General features: G+C 33.3%; 2 protein-coding genes across 4 annotated transcripts; both read right to left on the reverse strand.

Moving 5' to 3' along the window:
- Window positions 1-2,557: 2,557 nt before the first annotated feature.
- Window positions 2,558-10,467, reverse strand: LOC7497223 (C-terminal binding protein AN). Of its 3 annotated transcripts, XR_002980192.2 has the most exons (9): window positions 9,607-10,467; window positions 8,811-8,979; window positions 8,590-8,720; window positions 5,669-6,469; window positions 5,519-5,566; window positions 4,789-4,902; window positions 4,319-4,478; window positions 3,993-4,086; window positions 2,558-2,871 (listed from the first exon to the last, which is right to left on the reverse strand). XR_002980192.2 is itself a non-coding variant. In XM_024594736.2 (7 exons), exons 1-7 carry the CDS (start codon window positions 10,216-10,218, stop codon window positions 4,407-4,409), a joined length of 1,947 nt encoding a protein of 648 aa, XP_024450504.1. In that variant the 5' UTR covers window positions 10,219-10,467; the 3' UTR covers window positions 4,177-4,406. The 3 variants fall into 3 exon arrangements, 1 of the variants encoding a protein (XP_024450504.1); XR_002980191.2 differs by lacking the exon at window positions 2,558-2,871 and having other exon boundaries at window positions 3,746-4,086; XM_024594736.2 differs by lacking the exons at window positions 2,558-2,871; window positions 3,993-4,086 and having other exon boundaries at window positions 4,177-4,478.
- A 5,545-nt stretch (window positions 10,468-16,012) lies between these two features.
- Window positions 16,013-19,729, reverse strand: LOC7497224 (uncharacterized protein At1g01500). The gene is made up of 2 exons (XM_002302571.4): window positions 17,993-19,729; window positions 16,013-16,883 (listed from the first exon to the last, which is right to left on the reverse strand). Exons 1-2 carry the CDS (start codon window positions 18,677-18,679, stop codon window positions 16,650-16,652), a joined length of 921 nt encoding a protein of 306 aa, XP_002302607.2. The 5' UTR covers window positions 18,680-19,729; the 3' UTR covers window positions 16,013-16,649.
- Window positions 19,730-24,209: the final 4,480 nt, after the last annotated feature.

Here is a 24,209-nt window from a genome sequence, read left to right on the forward strand (position 1 = left end):
TGAGTGATGCTTGTAATTTCTTTTAATAAAATCTACAACCCTTTTAATTATATGATTTTCACTTTATAAATCATCTTTAAATCTATTATTTCTTCAAAAATATCTTAAAAGATATTTGAAATTACGATAATTATTGCTTTTTAAAGTTTTTGTTTTTTACAAACACATTAAAATAATATTTTTTATTTTTAAAAAATTACTTTTGACATTGAGATATCAAAACGATCTGAAAATAAAATTAAATTAAATTTTAACCAGACTCAAATCGCAGCCAGACCCAAATATGTTCAATTTTAATTATTTTTTTATTTTTTTTTCATACGGTAAAGAAATAAATTGATGAGACTTTTTTTATATTATACAAAAGTTAGATGATGATAATTTTTTTCATTTAAGGCTGGCTCTGTTGTCCAACATGACCGAATAGCGTTGCGTCCTGCCTCTCAACAGGATCTACTAGCGTAGGGTCCAGCTGTACTGCCAGACCTAACAGCTTTTGGACTTCTTGACCACCAGATCCAATATTATTGGGCTTGTCTGTGCAACCAGCCCTAAGATTATTTCACTTAATATATTTTTTTTATAAATTTTTATATTTTTAAAAAATTTATTATTAACCCTCTATAAAATACAGAATAATATGCTAGTTAATTAGAATTTCCTATACAAATTACCTTCACACTAAAAGATTTTGCATCATGGCAGCATATTGGAACCAGAAAATATAATTATAATTCGAGAATCTTCACGTCAACGGTTAGGATAATGCCACGTCTGGCCCTCATCCGAAGTAACTCTTGCACCCTTCCTAGGAGACACCGGAAAAGGTTGAATTTTGAAAGTTCTAGTACGGTCGAGAGACACCCGGGCTTGGGATCATAAGCTTGTTTGTTTCAAATATCTTGCCTTTTCGTTTAGCTAACACCAGCATTAGTCCTCGGGGGCTGGATTATTTTTTTCAAAAAAATATGTTTAGATTTTGAAATGAGGTCAACAAATATGAAATCAAATAATTGATCATAATAAACATGCAATTTCAATAATCAAGACCGCATCCAATCTAGAATATTACATAAAACAGTCACCTCAAATCATGAGATTCAAATTCTTAATAAAATAAATTATAAAACCTTTTTTTTATGGAAAAAACTCATATATCAAGTCATTAAATCTAAGGAACCTAATTTAAAAGAATCGTGAAATATTTTTTATCAATTAAATGTTAAATGATGAAATTAAAAATATATATATATACAAAAATATTTTAAAAATATTAATTAAAATAATGATGATTAAAATTAAGATACAAGATGAATTTTATATTTAATTGAAGGGTGAAATTGAAAAAAATCAATTTAGTAAAAGGATAAAAAATATAAAAAAATAAATATAAAAATCGACATAAAAAAATAAAAATAAAATGTTGTAATTAAAGAGTGAAAATGAAAAAAAAATAACAACTTTTTACAAAAGAGCCAAGAAAAAAAAATAAAAACCAAAACAATGAGGATCAAGTGGAAAACATAACACCATCAACTTGAAATGTGGGATGAAATTGAAAACTACTAAAACTTTTACAAAAGAACCAATGATAAAAATTAAAAATTCAAAGAATGAGGATTACATTGAAGAATATAATATTTGGTAAATTGATATTGCATAATAAAATTCAAAACAAACAAAACTTCTAAAAAAAACCAAGATAAAAATTTTGAAATCAAAAGAATTAAAATTAAAATTGAAATATCAACAATCAAGAGGGTCAAGTTGTAATTTTTTGAAAGAAAAGGGTAAAAAAAAGGTCATTCAATGCCAAACCGGATCATTAACAGAGACGCACAACACCAACAAAAAAAGAACACGACGACGCTTCCACCACCAAAAGACGCGTGTGCCTCTCATGTGCCCCTAGATGCCGTACACATGTGCCCGCTTTTTTTTATTTAACCAAACACAAAAATGCCTTTAAGATGACTTCGTAATTACAAAAAAAAAAAAGAAAAAACCATTGTGAAAAAGCCAGAAACGGCCCTTAATCTCATGCTTAATTTTTTTTTTATTTTAAGGGTATTTTCATAGTTTAATTGTGCATTTTAATTGTTTATTATTTTTTATACTTGTGCAAATACCAAAGTGCCCCTTGAGTTCAATAATAATAGCCAAAAATCCATTGTAAAAATATAAAATTACCCCTTATACCAAATTTAGTTTTTTGCTTCCAATGTTGTTTTGATCGTTTTACCATGCAATCAAGAAGGAAAAATATTTATTTTTTCCTGCTCTATTTTATAATGACAAATGGATCATGCAATAAAATCTCAATACCTTTCTAAGCCTATTTTAAGTTTTTTAGGTGGAGAGACAAAAACATTATTACATCGTTCCTATGAATACTAACAATAAATCTAGAGTTACATTACTTTCCCATAAGGTTCTAGTTTCTTTTAATTAAAAAAACAAATCAACTAAAAAAAACCCGAGTTAACTCTCTAAATCCATGACTTGTATCATGAGATCAGGATAAACAAATTAATAAACTAACAAGCTCAATAGTACAGTATAAAATTAAAAAAAAATTAATATTCAAGTAATCAGTGATTTGTGAGGAGGAAAGAGTGAATTCTGCTCCACAATTAGTTTATGTTAATCTACTAATATAATAATGTGAAATGCTGATTTATGCTTATGAAAACTTGGAACTAGCAAATACAATATGGTTGAAAGGGGAGTTTAACTGGTATCACCAGTGATTCATCGAAAACCGCCAAGAAATTGTTCTCTGTTAGTCGCTGTATTGACTGAAGACCCCACAAATATTTTCTGAACAAATACCCTCGTAGCAACCGGCAACAAGGTATCCAAGGCAACATGCTGCATATTTAGGCAACAAGAAAGTGTTGATCATGATAATAAACGAGTCTGTTTCCTACGTTATAGGATCCAAGAAATGGTTGTAAGAAATAAGATTTTCGTAGATGTTTCTATCTGGATGCTTTGTTCAGAAATTGAGCTTTGTTATGTAGCATCAAATAGAAAATAAAGATAGACACCAACCGATGGTATTACTTGAACCTGAGATTTGTCCTCAGCTCCCCCAGCATCAGAAGAAGATGGTGTGTTATTAGTTCATACACATTGGTTGATATCAAACAATATTGATTGAAATTAGAATTATGAAATACGAGTAAGAGATTTTAAGCAATTATTTTGATCATTTAAATGGTCAATGCGAGACCAGCAGGCATTGATTGGAAGGAGGTGTTAAGCACTTTTATATGAATGATGATAGCAGAAGCTTTCCTCCCCATAGTTTTCCGCTCTCTCAAGCGATGTTGTGGGCTCCGAAAAACCATGTGAGGTTTCACTTTGCAATTTGCAGGTTATTGCTATTTGTTTTTGTATTTTAAAAGTATTTTAAAAAAATTTAAATTTTTTTATTTTTTTACTTCAAATTAATACTTTTTTGTGTTTTCAAATCATTTTGAACGCTGATATAAAAAATAATTTTTAAAAAATATTATTTTGATGGATTTCAAGTAAAATACACTTTAAAAAACAATCACAACTATACTCTCAAACATACCCCAACATCCAGCGTTACCTTCAAGGCTTTATCATTCCAAATCTAAGATTTTGCAGGTCACTAGGGAAGAACTTGCAAAACCTAACCGCCCAAGGTCTACAACCTTGATACTTGCAGACATAAGATAAAACCATTAGCATCTGTCTTTATGTATTCTGACCCTAAAAGAAAATTCTGTATGCATGCTGTAATTAGCCATTAGCCCTAGCCTTTTGAGATGGCTTGAGTGCATTTAATTAAACATTACAAAGAGAAGGTGAAGAAATCATGATAAACTTGTACATCGATTTAAAAAAAAAATATTCTGACTTCACGGCCATCAAGGTTTTTATGGCATCATTAAACATAAAACCTGAATCAACTATATTCATGCCTTGTGAACTCATCTATCGAATTTAGAAGTTCTTACCAGTCAAGAACTACTTCACAAGCCCGGAATCAACAACGCAAATGCAGCTACCATTAAAGCTAGAGATGATGATAAAGCATTGGTTGACAAGTACCTACCAACAAAATGGACACTTTAATGGAATTTCATTAATTCATTAAAGTAGAAACAATCATAAATTTGAAGAAAAAATGGACAGCTCTCGTAAATTATAAAGTACATTCATTTCAGCAGAAGGCCAAACATCCCATGGGCAATGGGTGCATATATAGCTGATAACTTACAAAACCAGTAAGGAAAAAAAAGGAAAAGAATGCTTTACTAAATTGTTTTGAGGAAACACAAACCTCAGAAGAATAACATAATGGGCAGCTGAGAAGGATAATGAAATGGGCAGGTAAAAAGGTTGGGTTTCTCAACTCTTGCTTGCACAATTTAATCTAGCCAACGACTAACACCATCTTCTCCCACGGCTGCCAGAATCTCAATGCGTACTTCCAAAACAGCCTGTAATTTTTATGCAAATTAAGGCAATTCAGAGAGAAAGGACAGGTGCAGGAATTGTATTCTCTGTGCATGTGCTGGGTGGAAGGGGGTGGTAATTTAGTTATGACATTTTTATCAACTTTCATGCAATTCCTTCTTGTGTGCATAAAAATGCGGAACTGAACAATCAACCTTAGCAACCATCTAATTACTGCTATTTTTTAGCAAGACTATAATTAACCATTATAAATCTCTGTTTATTAATGCTTAACAGAATTGAAGACAGTTGGAGGAAAATTATCTTGCAGCTTAATGCAGAGGGAGAGAGTACCAAAGGATTTCTACAGTTAACCAGCCGGCATTCCTCCAAAGAACCTTCCAACATCCAACTCTCCCAAACATCAAAACTGTGACTGGCAAAGACAAATTCCGTTCTTCTGTTAATCTGCAATTTTCAAGATAGAATTCAACCTTAATCCCAAGCAACCAAATAATTACATTTAATTTACTATGAAGATACTTGAATATTTGCAAGTTATGCATTTATTCAATCATGCTGGAAAATAAACAACAGAACATGGATCAAAGATGGACATGCTCTTAAATGCAATTTTTATTTTTCTTCAAGAATAAAGATCACAATGAGAACAAATACAATGCCTGATTAAACAATAATAACATGTATCTTGTTCTTTGAAAAAATGCAACCCACAAAATAGTCAAATCCAAAATCTGATTTTACAGAGCAAAAGTCCACTTCCCTAGAGTAAACCACCATAAAGCAGCAATACAATAAAAATAAAGATATTTATGAACCACAACAGATACAAAGGTTCAGTATGCCCCGGTTATAAGCATTTTACGAGAACTCAACATGTATAAAGAAGGCCCTATCAGCCAAAGAAAAGGAACAAAGCTAGTTAAAAGAAGCATGACCATATAATGATCATAACTTGCCAGGACATGAACTTGCAGCAGATATTAGTTCCATCAGCAGTAACTTTTAAACATAAAGCACAGCAACACTCTCTAGCTACTCAATCTTACAAGATATAAAGTACCTGCAATAACTTTCCACCAGCAGCAAAAGAGCGCAACCCAATTGTATCCTGCAGAAAATGTATCCATAAAAACACATCAGCTAACTCAACAGTTAAACCCATTCCCAATTACACAACAGAAAAGCAAGGAAAAATTTCTGCCAAACAAACCTTGCTTCTGAAAACAACAAGGAACTGTGCTGCAGGGTCTCTTTTCGTCACATTTGACATAGCATCCAGGAACCAGCCACCTCCTTTAACTCTTTGCCTGGAGACATGGAGTGCAGAGTGATCTCTTGCATATAAAGCTATAATGTGCCCATCTTTGAGAAGCTTGTCAGACTTTCCACTGAGCTTCTTGCCTGATCTTGAAAGCTGGCCAGAAGTTGGATCTTGCGTTAATTCTATCGGTGTTTTCCTACTCCTTGAGTCTTCAGGGGATGCGAACCGAGAACCAGAACTTAACACTTGATCAGTGCCACTCATAGCAGTATCATCTTCTTGATGTGAAGTAATTTCTTTCTCTAATTGAGAAGGATCATCTGATTTCTGTTGGGATTTTTGATGGCCATGTCTTTTTTTTGCCTTCTTGCCTAATCGGTTCCGTCTTCCTTCAGTTCTTGTGGCCATATTTTGAGACATGCCAGAAACCTGAGCTTTGCTGGTAGATTCTATTGATTGACTAATGACTTTTTTGTGATAGCTTTCTAGTGTTACCTGAACATCATCTGTCAATTGCTCAACAACAGAATCCTGCAGGGTACTTTCTTTGTCTTGTCTGTGAAATTGATCGCTTTCCTCACCTATTTCACTTTCTTCCTCTTCCTCGTCAGAAACGGCATTTTTTGGTACAGTCCCATCAAGGAAGAATGACTGCAGTATAGAGATGGCTTTGTCCCTTATCTCCATCCACACTTCTTCACTGTAATCTGCACTGCGTGGAAGTATCAATACATTGGGCATCTCTTTCACCTGAAGCAATAGTTTATGGGATGGATCACTCAGACTAGGAGATGCTGTATTCCGAGTTAAATATCATACAGTATTCACATAAACATTACCAAAATCAAAGAGCACGTTCAAAGCTTTGAGACCTCAACAATTGCTGCTCGGCATATGATATCTAGGTAGGAAGTGTAACAATAAGCTAGCATTGGTTTTTGTTCAAAGACAGAAGGGACGAGAGAGAACAATACAAAGGGGTTGAGATGGAGATGGAGATGGAACAGGGGTAAAGATGGAGTTATTTTGGTGGTAATGCACAAGATAAAGTGTTTGTTCGGTTGATGATATACAAGACAATACAAAATGTAGAAGAACTCTTTACCGTTGTATTATTTTGTTTTTATACGACACATTTAAAACACTAGACAATTTTTTTTTTCATTATTACTCATGTCTTATTCAATAATTTGTCAATAATAATAATATAGTTCTTTTCATTTCACATTATGCTAAAAATAAAAATATTTTTATTTCAATTTCAGAAAAATTATTCATTCAATAAATTATTAATTTATTAATTATTTTGATTTTTATGTAACTCTAGAAAAAACATTATTTATCTAATAAATGTCTAATAATTGTAATTTACTTTGGCTAATTCATTTTTTCTTTTTGTAAATATAAATTAAGAAAATTTATAATCTACTTTAGTCAGTTAGTTAGTTTTCTTACAATTTTAATTTGATGGAATGATAAAGAAAATTTTAACATAAAAATACATATATAAAAAAATGGAATGGGTATATATATATAAAAAGAAGAAGAATCATCCAGCCTCAATCTGAAACCAGGCTCAGGTGTGCCTGCGCTGGGACACAGCCCAGACATGCAAGTTGGAAGGAAAATGACATGTCGTCTATCTTCATCTTCTTTACCAGGTCTCGCATGTTTCTTGGGAGACTATTGGAATCCGGCATGTGCGCCAGCCACCATGAAAAAATCACTTTTTGGCTGTTTTTTAGGGGGGAAAAAACATATAACACTCCCCTAAACCTTCTAAACACAAATATAATCTTACAAAACAAATTAACCAGCAAATCAATACAAAAATTCAATTTTAAAATATTTAGATATAAAACTTCAAATCTCTCTCTCTCAAACCTTGTGACAAAATTGCATAATTTTTGTGTCTATGAATTCCTTATGACGAGCATTTTCTTTTGAAGGCAGTACTGACTGGTTTTGTGGTTGGATCCTATCTAGCCAAAATTTTATCTGTCCACTCCTTATTCTCTCTTCTTAATGTTTTTCTTATTTTTATGATTTTTTCTTTTATTTTTTCTTTTTCAAATTCAATGGTAGAAATTGAATATTATAAAATTAATTGTTTGGATCTTAAGTTGGAGATAGAGATGAGAATTTTCAAATGTTTTCAAGGACATTTTTGGAAAAACATTATTATTTATGTGTCTAAGACATGTCCCGTCTGTAATTTTTTTAGAGGTACATAAATTGGCTCAATTTTTATCCAGGATACGAATTCAAAAATGAGTTTTTACCCCTGTCTGCGCTACCAAGCAGGTATCTATCCCGATTTCCTTCATCTCTACTGTCTCGAGACAATAACCAAATGCCACCTAAGGGACTTTATCCTCTAAAACTTGGAAAAAGAATTTGGTGTTATTCCGATCCATAATCAAGTAACTGAAAGTTAGAAAAGAATAGAGATTTCTTAAGAAACAAGCATGCTCAAAAGTGCAATGGTTGATTTAGAACAATAGAAATCAAGTGATTAGAAGAGAGGGGGAGGGGCAACATATAGGAATACCTATACTCCACACAACCTTTTTTCAATTAAACTGGAAAGGGTGGATAGCGCTTAGCAATTTGGTTACCACTATACTGATACTAGACATAGAGAACTAGAGGTGTTTGTCAACCTACCCAACCCAACCCAACCCAACCCAACCCAACTAACTTAGTTATTTAGGAGGGGGTAGAGTAGGTTATTAATTAATTATAAAGTAACTGACATTTCAAATTTGTCCACGAAATGTTATAGATACCATGAAATAACACACTTCCTTCAAACTGCTTATAGATACCCTAAAACTAACAATGTGATCCGATTCATAAATCATACATACCCATGCTTCCATCCACTGTGGTCCTTCAGCACCATCCAAGGCACAACCAGCCAAGGTCCCATCAATCAAAAGCTGCTTTAAAGCACAATCATCCAGCAGCTGACTGCTACCCGTATTCACAAGAAATGCCCCTGTAAGGAAGCAAAAGTGGTTCCTTTAACATAAATACCAACAGGAAATAATTTATCGCAAACTTTTCAAAATGAGTAAGAGTAATGTACCTGGCTTTATATGCTGCAAACACTCTGCACTAATAATCTGAACAGTTTCATTAGTTAAAGCACAGTGAAGTGAAATAAGATCACTAGCAGCTAGCAAATCATTAAGAGTATCCATTCTTCGAGCAGCTGAAGGAAATGCAATAGAAGACCTGCTTAATATTCCTGGCCCCTACATAATTTGATTTGGGAAAAAAAGTGAACAAAGAGCAAGTCCAAGTTGAAAGAACAAATAAACTGTGCACCAGAAATTGAAAGCAGAAAAGCGCACAAAGCAACTCAATGCATTAAATTAGAGAGCAGCTACAATTCAAAGAACGTCAAATCCCACAACTCAACAACTTCTAACAGAATGCTTCTCAATCCTACCCGAATTGCATCTTCCAAATGCCATTATAAGAAAGCGCCCAGCTTATCAAATATAACATCATTTATGCTTTATCAAGATTTTTATTTTATTTTATTTTATTTTTTCCATAACAAAGATAAGTAAACACCAGGCCCCATAAACAAATAATTTGGAACTATTTACAGAAACAAAATGTATTCTTTCCGCATAAACCTCATAAAGCATCAAAGTGAACTTCATTTCTCATATGCCCATAAATCAATTACATCAATAAAACACGTAAGTTTTGAGTCGCTCTAACATTAAACATCAATTGAAAAAATAACAATTTTCTTCAATTTAATTCACAAGCAACAAAAACAATCTAAAGATAACATCTTTAGCACCAAAATCAACACTTAACTAAACAGCTTGAATAACTAAGATTTTTCAAAATGCACAAATAAATACCTCATGCACATCAAAATAAAGCACACTTATTTTGAAAGCCAAGCTTCTAGTAGCCAAAGACTTAGCCGATGCAGATCTACCAACAATGCCCAATACCAGACCTCTACACCTCCTCATTCCTCTACAAAGAGGCTGTACCGAGCCAAGCCAACCGGAAGCTGACAACGTATGTCTTGATAACAAGTGCGTCCGGCGAAGCAAGCCGAGAAACAAAGCCATAACCGTGTCCGCGATCTCCTCGGCTCGAGAATTGTCAACGTGGACAAGCCGGAGACCTAAATCGGCAGCAAGAGCCGAGTCGACGGCTCGGTCAGCCGATCCCAGGCATAGGATAAGCTGGTAAGGACGGAGACGGCGTTGGGCAGCGCGTGGGAGGTAAGCGAGGGAGTGGAGGAGGACGGCAGCCGCTGATTCAATTTTGCCACCGGAGAGACGGCTGAGAGGAACGTGTTCGATTGAAGCGACGCCGGATAAGGAGTCTTGTTCGATGGCACAATCTTCGATGCAGTTGAGAGTGACGACTAGAGGGAGATTTTGTTGTGGGGGAGGAGGGTTGGTGGTAAGGTGGTGGAGTGACATTGTCGTTGAGGATCTATTATTCGTGGCGCTCATTTACAATTTTTGTTCAAGTTAGGGTTTAAAGTGAGGAATTTGGGGCATTTTTTGGGGTTTAATGGAGGAGGAGGAGAGAAAAGAGAGCACCTTTTTTTTTTTTTGTGAAATGAAACTTGAAAGAGAGAATTGATGGTGTGTCGTTTTTTCAGTTGGTTCGTTTTTGCTTCCTATGTCATTGGAGAGGGTGAAATGTACCTTGCTGGTCTAGGCACTAGACTAGACTAGATCTGACCCCTGGTTCTTCAAGTTTTTGAAAACTTGCAGTAATATCCTCAAGACTCTGCGGTTTCTTAATTTTATTTTATTTTTCTAATTTGATTTCTTGTATATTTTGAAAATTCTTGAATTTTTTTTATTTTAAATTTTTTTTAAAATATTTTTAAATATTAATATTAAAAATATATTATAAATTTTAAAAATATATTATTTTAATATATTTTTAAATCAAAATACTTTAAAAAAATTATAATGACGGCGTAGTTTTTTAATATATTTGAGAGTGTAGTTATATTTTTAAATCAAAATCCTTTAAAAAAAATTGAAAAGATATACTAAAATAGTATGTTTGGAAGTGTGGTAGCGGTTGCTTTTCAAAGTATTTTTCATTCCAAAACACATTAAAATAATATATTTTTTTTATTTTAAAAAAATTATTTTTGATATCAGTACATTAAAATGATCTGAAAATATTAAAAAATATTAATTTAAAACAAAAATTTTAATTTTTTTAAAAATACTTTTAAAATACAATGGAAAAAACACATCTTCTCTGCCAGCCATTGTGTGTTATTTGATTTTTGGAGAGTTGAAGTAAAATTGTTTAGTTTACTGTTTAAAAACATTGCATAATGACCTTCTATCCAGTGTTTTAAAACCCGGACCGGCCCGGCGGGTCGACCCGGGACCCGGCCGACCCGGGCTTGAGACCGATCCGGGTGAAGGCAAAAACCCGCTTGGGAATTGGCCCGGCAAAAACCCTCTTCTCTTCCTTTGACCTCCGCGTCCCGGCTTATTGCACCTGCTGTCTCTTCCGGGTAATATTGCAACTACTCTTTCTTTCATTCTTTGTCTCATATCACTATTAAGCCAAAAAGAAGAAAGCTTTCGATTCAATCCGTCCTAGCTCTTGTCTAAGGATTCAAAGCTGGCAAAGTAGTAGAAGTTGTCTCAGGCTTGTGGTAACTCTCTTTATTTGGTGGTGCTCCGCCGGGCAGTCCCCTGAGTTTGGCCACAGACAAATAATGACCACTGCCTTGTGTCATTATTTTCTTTCTGCTCCTTTTGCATCATGTTTTAAGTGCCGCAGACAACCTGTAAACCAGAACCTATGTAACCTTGGAAGAGAAATCCTAAGCATTACAGTGAGTTTTAGCTTCAAATACTCTGTCAAATAAAAGGACATGAAGCTTAAGTTTCCAGCTAGACTTTTTGGCAGTTGGCTATGCGACTTAATGTTTACCCTTTTCTGTATGGCTCACTTAATTGAATAATTATCTGCAGTGTTTTGTTTTGGGTTGACCCGGGTTAACCCGGGTCAACCCATCTGACCCGTGACCCAATCACTTGACCGGGTCGATGACCGGGTTGGGTTTCAAAACTATGCTTCTATCTACTTAGGGAACGTTTGGGAACGCGGTTTAACCCGCGTTCCCAAAAAATTTGAAATTTTTTTTTTGCTAAAATTTAATATGATTTGTACTTTTTGGATCGTTTTGATGTGCTGATGTTAAAAATAATTTTTAAAAAATAAAAAAGTATCATTGGCATGTATTTTAACACGAAAAATTATTTGAAAAGCACCCGCAACCACACTGTCAAAGAAGCTCTTACCCTCCTCCAATAAGTTTTTATGTCCAAATTCAAACATTAAATTCTAAGTTAGCCTGAAAAAGGGATTCCTGCTCACCTTTTCTCTTTTAATCCAATATTAAGTTTGCTAATGTTATGCATCGATGATACATCTCAATTGTGAAATTGTAATAAACATCAACAATATAGTTTTGATGATAAACTGACATAATCTTATCACAGTTTTTATATTTAGTTGTAGTTAATAAACATTTTAAGCTAACCTAATCCAGAGTAAAGGAGAAAGAACAAGTACTGGGTCTCACTTGTCTGGCCAACTCGATATTTAACATTTGAATTTGAATAAAAAGCCTTGTTTAAATAATGAAAGATTTAGGCGGTGTTCGAGATTATAGTAGTAATTGGTTTTTAAATTGTTTTTTGATTATAAATATATTAAAATAATATTTTTTATATTTTTTTATAATAATCCAAAATTATATAAAAATAGTAATTTGAAGAAAAAAATAATTAATTTACAAAAGCTTTTTTTAAACACAAAAACAAACATACTATATTAAAAAATATAATTGACAAAGGGCCACATTAAGAGAATAAAAATAAAGGGACTTCTGATATTACTAGCCCGAATTTTACCTGTTTTCTTTTACGTGAATTTTACCAATAACTGGCCTTTGTTCAAAAAAAAAAAAGAAGTCAAGAACCTGGTTGGGCTAAGCTACACTGGGGAAAAAAAAAAAAAAACCTTCATTTTTACACTTCCAAGGTGTATGGCAACAAAAGGTGAATGGTGAGAATTAAATTTTTATTTTGTAGGTGTTCAGTTAAAATGAAATTAAAAATTACACAGCTTTATTTTCATGGAAGGAGGTGGAAATAAAATAAAAACGAGAATGGGTTTTTTTAAAATAATAATATTTATACTCATTGATATCAAATACTTGTGCTGTTATCATTGCCTCAAGCACCACCATCTGACATTTGAAAATAAATAAATAAATAAATAAATAAATAAATAAATATATATATATAAATAAATATATATATATATATATATTGTTACCATTATTCTTCCTCCTCCACTGTTGTCATCAGTAGTATTAGAGAAAAGTTAGAGTTGGTGGAGTTTGACGAGTGGATTCCGAAAGTTGATGTAGGATCAGATACGAAGATTTTATCGCAAGGATGGTTGTCAGGTGAAAGTGAGTGGATTTTTCTTTTTTTTTTTCTTTCTTTTTTTTGGTATAACCTGAGGTGTCGAACCTGCTTACGCGCACCACAACTAATCTCTGAACCCATTGAACACCCTACAAGCTCAGTGGGCAAGTAAGGCACCGCGGGGATGGTTGTCAGGTGAAAGTGAGTGGAATTTTTTTTTTTTCCTTTTTTCTTGATAACTTGGGGTGTCGGACCTGCTTACGCACATCACGAATAATTTTCGGACTCATTAAACACCCTGCAAGCTCAGTGGACAAGTAAGGCACAACATAGATGACAGACATGCACAGAGAAGATCGAACCTGGATGTAGAAAAAGGAAACAAATTCCTTTTCTCGCTAGGCCACGACCTCAAGAGCGAGTGACTTTTTCTTTATTGTTATTGTTTTTATGTGTTTGGTTGGAATGTAATTTATGGCAAAGTTTTTTTTCAATGTTGTTTTTTGTTCTTGTTTTTGTCAGTGATTGATGACGAGGACAACAGTATAGGTGTTGGTGTTTTAAATTCGTTCGACTTGTTGAATTAATTTTCATTTAATTGTTGTGGTTAATGTATGGATGCTATTGTTGAATATGTCATAGAAATATAGGGTGAAATATACTGTAAAGAGCTATTTTTTAGCTATTATTTTTCCTATATTTTAAGGGAGATTTTGTGAATTTGAGGCCGTGAATGTGAAGCATTTAGGAGAGATTTTACATGTCTATAAATTTACTGGTTTAGAGAGCTTATAGGCACACAATAATGGAAAATTGTGAAGGGAGAATGAAATCTAGTTTTGTATAGTTCGCTTGGCTTACAACTTTGTGTTTAAAGATGGTATGGTCATGGAATTGGGTGACATGGAAGAGAGAGAAGGAAGCGAGAGGAGAAGAAAACAGAAAAGGAGAAAGGAAACAAAAAGAATTTTACAATTTTATAGATAGTTCATTGACACATATCATATTATGTTTTCTCATTAAAAATAGGCAGAGATTGTAAAGGAAGGGTCCAATTTTAAATGGCCCACAGTACCAGGATGGTAAAGGATTAATCATGTGTTTGGTTTGGAGATGTGGTTGTTTTTTTTTAAAAATACAACTCTTTTAAAACATAAATCACACTTTATAAAAACAAAAAAAATATATTTTTTGTGGTTCCCATCAAAAAAAGTCAATCATGCTTTTAAACCAAATATTCTTTATTTGTTTTGGAGGTTGAAGTTGAGTTTTGTGTATGAACCCGCCAAAAAAAAAAAAAAAATTATGTATAATTGGATTCTACCCGACCTGAACCTCAACCATAAAAGCTAAACACAAACACACTTGCAAAAGTGTTTGGTACTGGAAAAGCTTGTGTGAAACCCATTCAAAACTGCGATCAAACTATTGGTTTTGCAAAAGCAACAATAAAATATTTTTGGTGTTTTATGGAGAAAGAGAGTAAATTGATTATTATTGTTTTGTATAAAGTTGTAAAAATAACCTTTGGAAATCCTTCTGCATATTTTAACTCTAGCCTGAAATTGACCCGAAACAAATATAAATAGATAAAAAATGTTTTTACCTGTTCAAGTTTGGATCAGATTTAAGTAAGTTCGAGTCGAGTAGGGTATGAATATTGTCATGCCCAACCCGAAATTCATCAATAGCCCTAAAATTTGAAATAATTACAATTATATCAAGCTATATATATAAAAAGTTGTCACACTTCACCCTCACCAGCCAACTTCCCTTCTAAACACTCTCTTCCTCCTCCTGCTCTATACTTTTCTCTCTTGGTCATTTTCATAGTTTTGAAATCTCCAGCGGGTCGACTAAGGATCCGACCGACCCGGGGCTGGAACCGAGCCGGGTTGATGAAAAAATATAAAAAGTCATGACCCAATGTAACCCGGCGGGTTGACCCGGTGACCCGACAAAACTCATTTACAACCCGTTGACTTTTGTTTTTTTTTACTAAAACGATGCCGTTTTAATTTTTTTTAAAATAGGGATTGACTCGGCCGACCCGGTGAAAACCCCGTAACCCGGTCAAAACCCAGAACTCGGGCCTTGGACCGAGCCGGGTTTAAAAACTATGGTCATTTCTATAAACCAGACACCACCCACCAACAAGTCCGTCACAAGCTAACCATTAAAGCGGTGCCACCCATCATCCACACCAATCCAAGAGATGAGAATTTGTTTTTTGTCCACCATTTTATCTGTTTAAAATTGTAGGAACGATTGTAGTTCAAAATAATTTTTATTTAAAAATACATCAAAATAATTTTTTTTATTTTTTAAAAATTATTTTTGACATTAACATATTAAAACGATTTAAAAACATTAAAAAAATTAATTTTAAATAAAAAAAATAATCAAAATTTAAAGGAATGCAATTTTGCATCACGATCCGAAACAGGCCTAAGTTAGATTTATATGTATAATATGTTGTTATCCCTTTCGATTTCGATTTATTACAGACTAACCAAGCAAGGTCATGCACTGCAAAAGATTTGAAGCCATGCACTGCAAAAGATTTGAAGTTAGAATTTGAATTAACTAAATCCCTTGTTTTTACTAGTGACAAGTTAATCATATTTTAAGCAAAGATGTCCACGAATCGTAGAGTACTAGAGGAGACTTCAAATATCTTGTCCTGCATAAGTGCATAAAAAACTAGCATTTCATAACCTATCCTCAGGCTAAATGGGAATAAAAACCTGGCTCAATGCCTCTAAGTTCCTCGGAACTCAGAAGATGGCAAAAATTAGATCACCAAAATAACAACACTACCATATGTGGTTAAAAACACTTTCCATTATTTCAGGGGGCAACACGCAGCTTGGAACAAATTAATTAAATGCAAAAATGAGCAGCAGTTTAGGTTGGAAGCAAGGAAAGAAAAAAAAGAAGAAAAACCACGTTACACTTCTAGCAGGGAGATAGAGAGCTACACAAATATATTACAAGACTCAGAGAAATATGTGCATTTTTATAGAGGCACACTCGCACCACCAAAAACCCATGCAGGCCTGTGAACAGGTCTGTACATCTATTGCAGGTTCATCAGACGATTGAAGCTGTCAATCCCTCCATAGCCTACGCCAAAACTCGGCTAGTCCAAATAGTCAAAGCAGATTTGCATTACATCCATGTGTACCAATATAAATCATGGTCTGACAAGCAACTGGAGGAATGAGAGGAAGAACTTTAAGCTGGTCTCCTTGTCAAGAAAGATCTTAAAACTACAAAACAAATATGCTGTACAAGCTCCACGCCATTTACCAGAACTCATGCTTAACAGATCAAGCCAGCCTTATCTGTTCCACATCTTCGACATCATACATTGAGCAATATTACAGACGTGCTTCTAAATTCTGAATGATCTCTAACTGTTTTTGTTCATAGACGATAGCAAGCAATTAGATGGAAGTTCAGAAAAACCTCCTCCTAAAATTCCGGGTAGTTGCTTGATAAGAGCGCATAAGCAGTCCAACACCAATGCCAACACCAAGGCACATCCCAAGGCCAATTCCAACACCAACTCTCACACCAGCATTAAACCATGAAAGTTGTCCATCCTCACCATAATACATGTCTTGTGAGTAGTATCTGTTTCCGATTTTCTCATCTGAATCATAGCCATCATCACCTTCGGCTTCAGTAATCTGCACAAGGGGGGCCAATATTAATGAGACAACTGGAATAACACAAATTATAGATGAGGGCGTGCTATTCCAAGTAAACTGATGCGTCAATAACCTTCCCAAAACACATCATCAGGAAACCTCTCTAGACATATTGAATCATGTTTGTCCTAGCACTGAACCTGAGCAGTTGTTCACATCATGGATTCATATTGATTAAAATATGAAAAAAGATGTCCTCAAAAAGCTTCTACGGCTGATCCACAGTTGAATATCTTGAAGACCATGATTCCTTCCTTTGAGCAACATGCATTTGCATGATTTATTTCGATAAGATAAAAACACACAATCCAGTTCATTTATGATCAACTCCCGAGTTGCGCACAATGCCATTGACTGACAGACCTAAACAAGTGGCAATAATTACAAGAAGGGAGATGCTTGTTGTATACTATCATCTTAACATCTTCCTTGGCCTTCTCCGAGATCTTAATTAACTTCCCATCATATATTACAGATATTGAGTTAACAAAAATAGAGTATATTCAAAATTTTCAGATTCTTAATGGCAACAGGTGTTTTTTTCACTCCATTTGCTTGCGTGTGCCAATCATGGTCTTACAAGCTACCTCCTCTCCCTCACCAAATAATCAAGTAGTTCAAGAATCTACTTCTCACAAAATGCAAAAAAGTGGGTGCCCTTGATAGATTAAGAAAACAAAAATCGTAATGCAATTTTAGGTTCGCAGGAAACAATTCAGAACAAGGACCAGCAGATCTAATGCACTGATCCTTGACCACATTGCAAAACTACAACTTAAAACCATACAAATCAACATCAAAATCCACATTACCTGCGATGTACAAAACTTATAAACTCATAATCAGAATTAACTCAACTCGGGCAACTTCAATTCAAATTAAGCTACTACAAAAGGCAAGCAAACAAAAGCCCACAACACTCACAACTGCACCTCCCTGCAATATAACAACCAATACACAACAGCAAAAGACCTGCATTTCCTCACTTAACATTCTCTAGAACAAAACAACTTATTTTTCAATCATTGTATTTCCGATTAAAATTCCAAACAAAGAGGGATGCATTAATGATAACAAGATAAATTTACCTGAACTTTGCGTTGTCGAACCAACTCATTACTAATAACACCATTTTGCTTCCTATTGTCCAGCTCCTCATCCTCTGGAATCGCATCAAGCATCGCATACCTAGAAGCTTTCTTCCTCGGACTAACCAAAATGGTCTTCGTCAAAATCACCGGAACACCTCCACAACAACCAGCAATATAAACCTCGATCACGGGCGCCGAAACCCCCAATTTAAACACCGATTTCCCTTCAAAAACACCAGTCGCCAAACAGCACTCTAAGCACCACCCTGTCTTCGCATCATTCTCCAACCCCCCTACACTCCCATTATTCCCCCACGATGTCGTTTCAATCCTCTCCAACGACCCACACAAAACCATATCCTTGTTATCCAATACTTCGAATTCAACCCCGCAGGTGACTCGCACGCTGTCCGTGCTAACATACGTGACCTCTGACAATTCCTTGTTGAGGCGGTCGCGACGGAGGGTTAAGGTGGCGGAATCAGCAGCGGGGATTTTTGAGCCGTTGATTTCAAGTGGAGTGCTGATTGAACGACCGAGATGGCGAAGGGTTAGGTGGCCTGGTACGCTTTCGATGACGCAAGGAGTTACTCTTACGTAGAATAACCGGACTTCGAGCCATGAAGATGATTTGTTCGTTATTAGATTGTTGTAGGAATGTGATTCGTTGTAGTTTTGATCCATTGAACCCTAATTAATTCCTTCAAATTGGAATCGGAAATGGGGATTTCCGGATTTTGATTTTGATTTTGAATTTTTTTTGTTAAATCATTTGAGATTTTATTTTTTGGAATTTTGGGAGCGAGGATTAGAAGCAATGTTTATGGGGGGAGGAGGTTTCTTTCTTTATTTTTTGGAGTGGAAAAGGGTTTTGAATTTGAAAATTTACGTGAGAAATCAGGGCTTTTAAAAGTGATTTTGAGTGTCTAAGGAGATGTTGCGATTTGCGAATGCGAAGGACAGAGACACACCAGGTCAAGATTTTTCGATAAGAAATAGTGAGGAGGAGGAGGAGGAAGAAACTGTGAACTGTAATTAACTAATACGTGTCGTCGTCAGGTGCTCTTGCTGGATGTTAACGGAAAATTTAAACGCCGTTAAAAAGTGCATGCCCTAAACTGGCCTGGGCTAGCATGTGGGTCTTGAAAAGATGACTTCACAGAATGGGCCTGTACCTCGATTCAGAGCATCATGAGTTAAAATGGGACTGTGCTATATTGTATTTGTTGGTGGTTAAGAAAATTGTGGCAGGCAATAGCCAGACAGCTGGAGCTCACAACAGCTGTGACGTGACAGTGCAGTGCAGTGCAGGGAAGAATAGGCCGGCTACTCTTAGTACTTTTTTTTGGTCCAACCCTGTTGATTCATATATCACTTCACCAGGAAAATTAAAAAAAGCATCATTTTTGGTAGTGTTGTTGAATTGTATTTTTTTAAAAAAATAATTAATTAATATTTTTTATTTTTATGTGCTATTATAAAGAATTAAAACATGTTATTTTAATGTATTTTTAAATAAAAAATACTTTAAAAAATACCCCACATCACAATCTCAAATACAATAAAAAAAAATTAAGACCGAAAAACCAGCTTCATGTCTATTGATGTCTCTAATTTTTTTTTCTTACCTGGGGCCTGGGGGGGTTCTTAGCTTGAGAATATCCTTTATCTTCAGGGGAGAGAGAGAGAGAGAGAGAGAGAATGCCATTGAAAAATCAAGCATTTGCCTTTCTTGATATCCAGTATCTATGTTTGTTTAAGAAATGCGCCCGGTATTTAAAGTACGTTTTTTTAAGAGGTATACTGCACGGCAAACCTCGTAAAAAAACATGTATTACATGTTTCTCAGACAGCACAAATCGCAAGCAAACAGTTTTCTTTGTCCTCTAGGCCTTCACGAATGTGTTTTTTTTGTGCCTGCTTATTTAATAAGCTCTCATATTGGGCATGATGCCTAAACCCACTGGTTATTTTTGTTCTCAAATTTACTCTCTAGTCTAGCTTGGGAATCACTTGAGTGTTTTTTTTTTTTTTGGTCTCAGAATAACTGATGGATTCGACCCAACTTAAGATAGAAAGGTTTTTTTTTTTTCGGTTTAGTTTTTATTAAAAAAAATAACCAAGCCGGGTTTTAAAAAAAACCGGAACCGGTTCAAACCGACCGGTTTCGGTTCGATTATTTTAGAACAAAAACCGGTTCAAACTTGTTGGCTCGGTTTTTTTCTGGTTTGATTCGGTTTTTTTCAGTTTGGTTTGGTTCGGTTTTTTGGTTTTAAACTTATAAAACCGAAACCAAACCGAACTGGTCGATTTTTTCAAAATTCTAATCGGTTTTTTTTCACGGTTTGATTTTTTTGTTATTTTTTTCTGATTTTCTTGATTTAATTGATTTTTCAGTATTTTTACTCACCCCAAACTCAAGAGATATTATCATAGGCTCATGGCTGTATATATTGTACTTTTATTATTTTATTATTTAGACCAAAAGCCTTTAACTTATAGTTTTCATAAATAATAATGTTAAACATTTGCATGAAATTAAACACGGTATATAATCAAATTAAAAAGATCTTTATTTTTTATAACTTTTATATTTAAATTTCACTATTTTTTTCATCAGGTATCACCAGATTTGATTTGTTCCAGAAAAATTTTGGTCATATTATTAAAGTTTTTCTTTAATCGTTGAAGCACTTTTTATTTGTTTCTTAACATTATTCACTGACTTGTGAAATATCTGTCTGGAAAATATAAAAGAGTATCATGAGATTTCTAAAAGTTCTTCTTTGTGTATACTTTATTTTTATTTACGTTAACTATTTTCTACTTGATTTTTTTTTTTTGGTATGGTTTGAAATAATCTTTTATCAAATAAGAACATTTTATGGTAATCTGGTTTAATATATATTAATGTTATGTTTATATATTTGATTAATTTCGTTATTTTAATACACACAACATCATTTTATGCTATGAAAGATTTAATGCACATGCTTGAAACGAGGATTAAAAGTTATTTAAATTGTATTGCTTCCAGTCATGGTGAGAATTTCTCCTTTTTATTCATGAACATACATAAGCATGGCCGAATCATATAAAACATTTAGTCCGTGTGTAATTTTTATTTTATATTTGCTGTGGGAGTTCTATTTATTTGGTTCTGCAATCCTAATAAACTTTTTTTAAAAAAAAAAATCAAACCTATTATGTCAATATAATATTAGAAATTTATTTTAATTAAACAAATTATAGTGAATGAAAAAATAATCTCAAAGAACTCTTGGTTTTTTCATCCAAAAAACTCTTGGTTTTTCTATGTATAATTCTTGATTTATGATGGCTAATTAATTACTAATAATGATGAAAATTAATTTTTATTGATTATTCAACCTTTTAACTTCTGAAATTCATTATGAAAAATGGATGAATGGAGAGTTTAAAACTTAAAAAATTTTAAATTTTACACACTCTTCTTCACCTCATTTTTTGATGTTTTCTTCTACTTTTTATACTTTGATTTTTCTCTCAAATCTCGAGTTTGGGTTCATTTTGTGAGAGATATTTAAGTCACATAATCTTTTATTCAGAAACCTTATTTAAAAATACATTAAAACCAATATGGTGTTGTTGGGATCTTGAGAGACACATTACAAACATTCTAGTTGCACAAGTGATGAGCAATACAATATTAAAATAAATGATTCATCATTGACAACAACAAAAGTTTTATTCATTTAAAGTACTTCAATAAAAAAATACCCTTATTTGTTTAAATTTAAGCACTGTTGTTTTTATTATTAGTATGCATATTACGACTTTGATCTTATATATATTGCAAGTTTGAATAAATATTTAGTATGCATATTGGAGTTCTATTATTATTTTTGTGTTTAAAGTATGTTTGTATTTAATTATCCTTTCATGAATTTATAGTTTTAAATATGTATAAAATCTAGGTTTTTGTTAGACATCTATTGTTTAGTATGCTTTTGTGATGATAAGCTAGATATCTTTACTAGCTAGTCTAAAATATATATATATATATACAACTTTATTTCTACATATAAAATATAAGTGTTTGTCTTCATTGTAAGAATTTATTCAATGCATTAAGTAGTGAAAGTTGATATAAAAAAAATCCAGGTAAGATTTGCTGGAAAGCAACTAAGAACATTATTAAATACTCCAAGATTATGGGTGTTTTTAGGAGTATTTATATTTCTATTTTCTGGGTGTTTTTCAAAAGTAATTTTGTCTTAAAAAAATATCAAATTAATATATTTTTTAATAATTTTGATGTATTAATATAAAAAAATTATTTTAATATATTTTTCTGTAAAAACTATTTTAAAAAATAACACAAATAACCATCTCAAAAACACAAGATATATTATTGGTGTACGGAGGAGGTGAGGTCACCAGGAAGGAGTTAGAGTTTTTAGTACTAAAACAATTTAAAATAACAATTGGAGAGTGTTTTGTTTGAATAATGGTGTGCTGAGCTAGAAGAGGTCTAAAAATAATTAAGAAATCACCGCGAGTTCGGTATTGTAATAATAATTATGTTTTAAAATATTTTTTATTTGAAAATATATTTAAATAATATTTTTTAAAAAATTATTTTTAATGCTAACACATCAAAAAAATTTAAAAATATAAAAAATAATTTCAAATAAAAAAATCAATTATTTATAAACACCACGTTCCCATACGAAGTTCCTGCTCAGTTACTAAAATTGAGTACATTATACCTTTCGAGGTATCAAAGAAGGCTACGCGAACTAAAAAGCTCAAATCAGAAAACCTAAGATAAAAATAAAGACAATGTGGTGTGTATGCAAAAAAAAATTTTAAAAAATACAGAGTGTGATCAATAGTTCAATACTAAATCCAGTATGTAGGAATATACCACCCAAAAATAATCTACGAGTGTTTTCTCGTAAAGATTTTGATTAAAGTAGTTCATGGGGTAAAATATCAGCCAAGAAGGCGGTTCCGTGTGTTAGAGAATAATATAAATCATATCTTAGGACCTCACCTAAAATCTTAAGCTTATAGGTGAGGTCCTAAGATATGATTTATATTATTCTCCAACACACCCCCAATAAATGGGGATGGTGAGATTCGAACTCGTGACCGCTTGGTCATCAAGGCTCTGATACCATGTGAGGTCCTAAGATATGATTTATATTATTATCTAACACACCCCCTCAAGTGAAAGCCTCTTGAGCTTGAAACTTGCACAGACCTACATTACCTTATACTTAATTTTTATCAAATAAATGGGAATGGTGAGATTCGAACTCGTGACCGCTTGATCATCAAGGCTCTGATACCATTTCAAAGAATCATCTCAATATAAAAATTTAAGTTTATAAATAAAATTTTAAAATATAATTTATATTATTTTTTATTATTTGACAGTGAAAGAATCTTTTCTGATCAACTAATTTGAATGTCTTGCGCTGTAGAGAGAGAGAGAGAGAGAGAGAGAAACCAGTCATCCAGACATTCTGCTCACGGAAGAGACAAGTGAATAACGTATACAGCGCACCAGTTCGACTAGATGCGTATTTTGCAGCCTTTACATCCATAGTTTATTAGGTTTTTTTTCAAGTTTGTTCTTTTGAAGAAGAAGAGCCCCCTCTTCTCTGCCAGTGACAGAAGACAAGTAGGTGAAACCATGTGATGTCCAAGACTCCTAGTTCCAAGTTCCATGGATGTCATGTGCTGCTACTTAACTCTATTAATAGCATGGAAGGGGAGATGCTCTGGAGCATGTTTGTAATTGTAGTAAGCTGATTTTTTTAAAAATATTTTTTTGCTAATTTTTTCTGTTTTTTTTTAATTTTTAATATTAGTGTATTAAAAAATATTAATTTAATATTTTTTTAAATAAACAGGATCTTAAGAAACACCTAAAAATAGAAGTATCTGCATTCCCGAACAACGTAAAACACAACTGAAGGAGCGACCACGCCCTTTTCTATTTTTAGCCACGAGTGAAGTATGCCAATCTACCCTTCAATGCAAGTAGCCATCTATACGTGATTTTAGTGATAACCATGAATTCAACCACATTGAATTTCTATAATATATATTAATCAATTAATTATTAACATATATTAAAATACCTTTATATTTCACTGTAAGCAATGAATAGTAAAATAGCAGGTTTTTTTTTTTGTACTTTTATCCTCAAAATTTTTAACTG

Source organism: Populus trichocarpa, chromosome 2 (assembly GCF_000002775.5).
Source record: "Populus trichocarpa isolate Nisqually-1 chromosome 2, P.trichocarpa_v4.1, whole genome shotgun sequence".
NCBI classification, from domain to species: Eukaryota; Viridiplantae; Streptophyta; class Magnoliopsida; order Malpighiales; family Salicaceae; genus Populus; species Populus trichocarpa.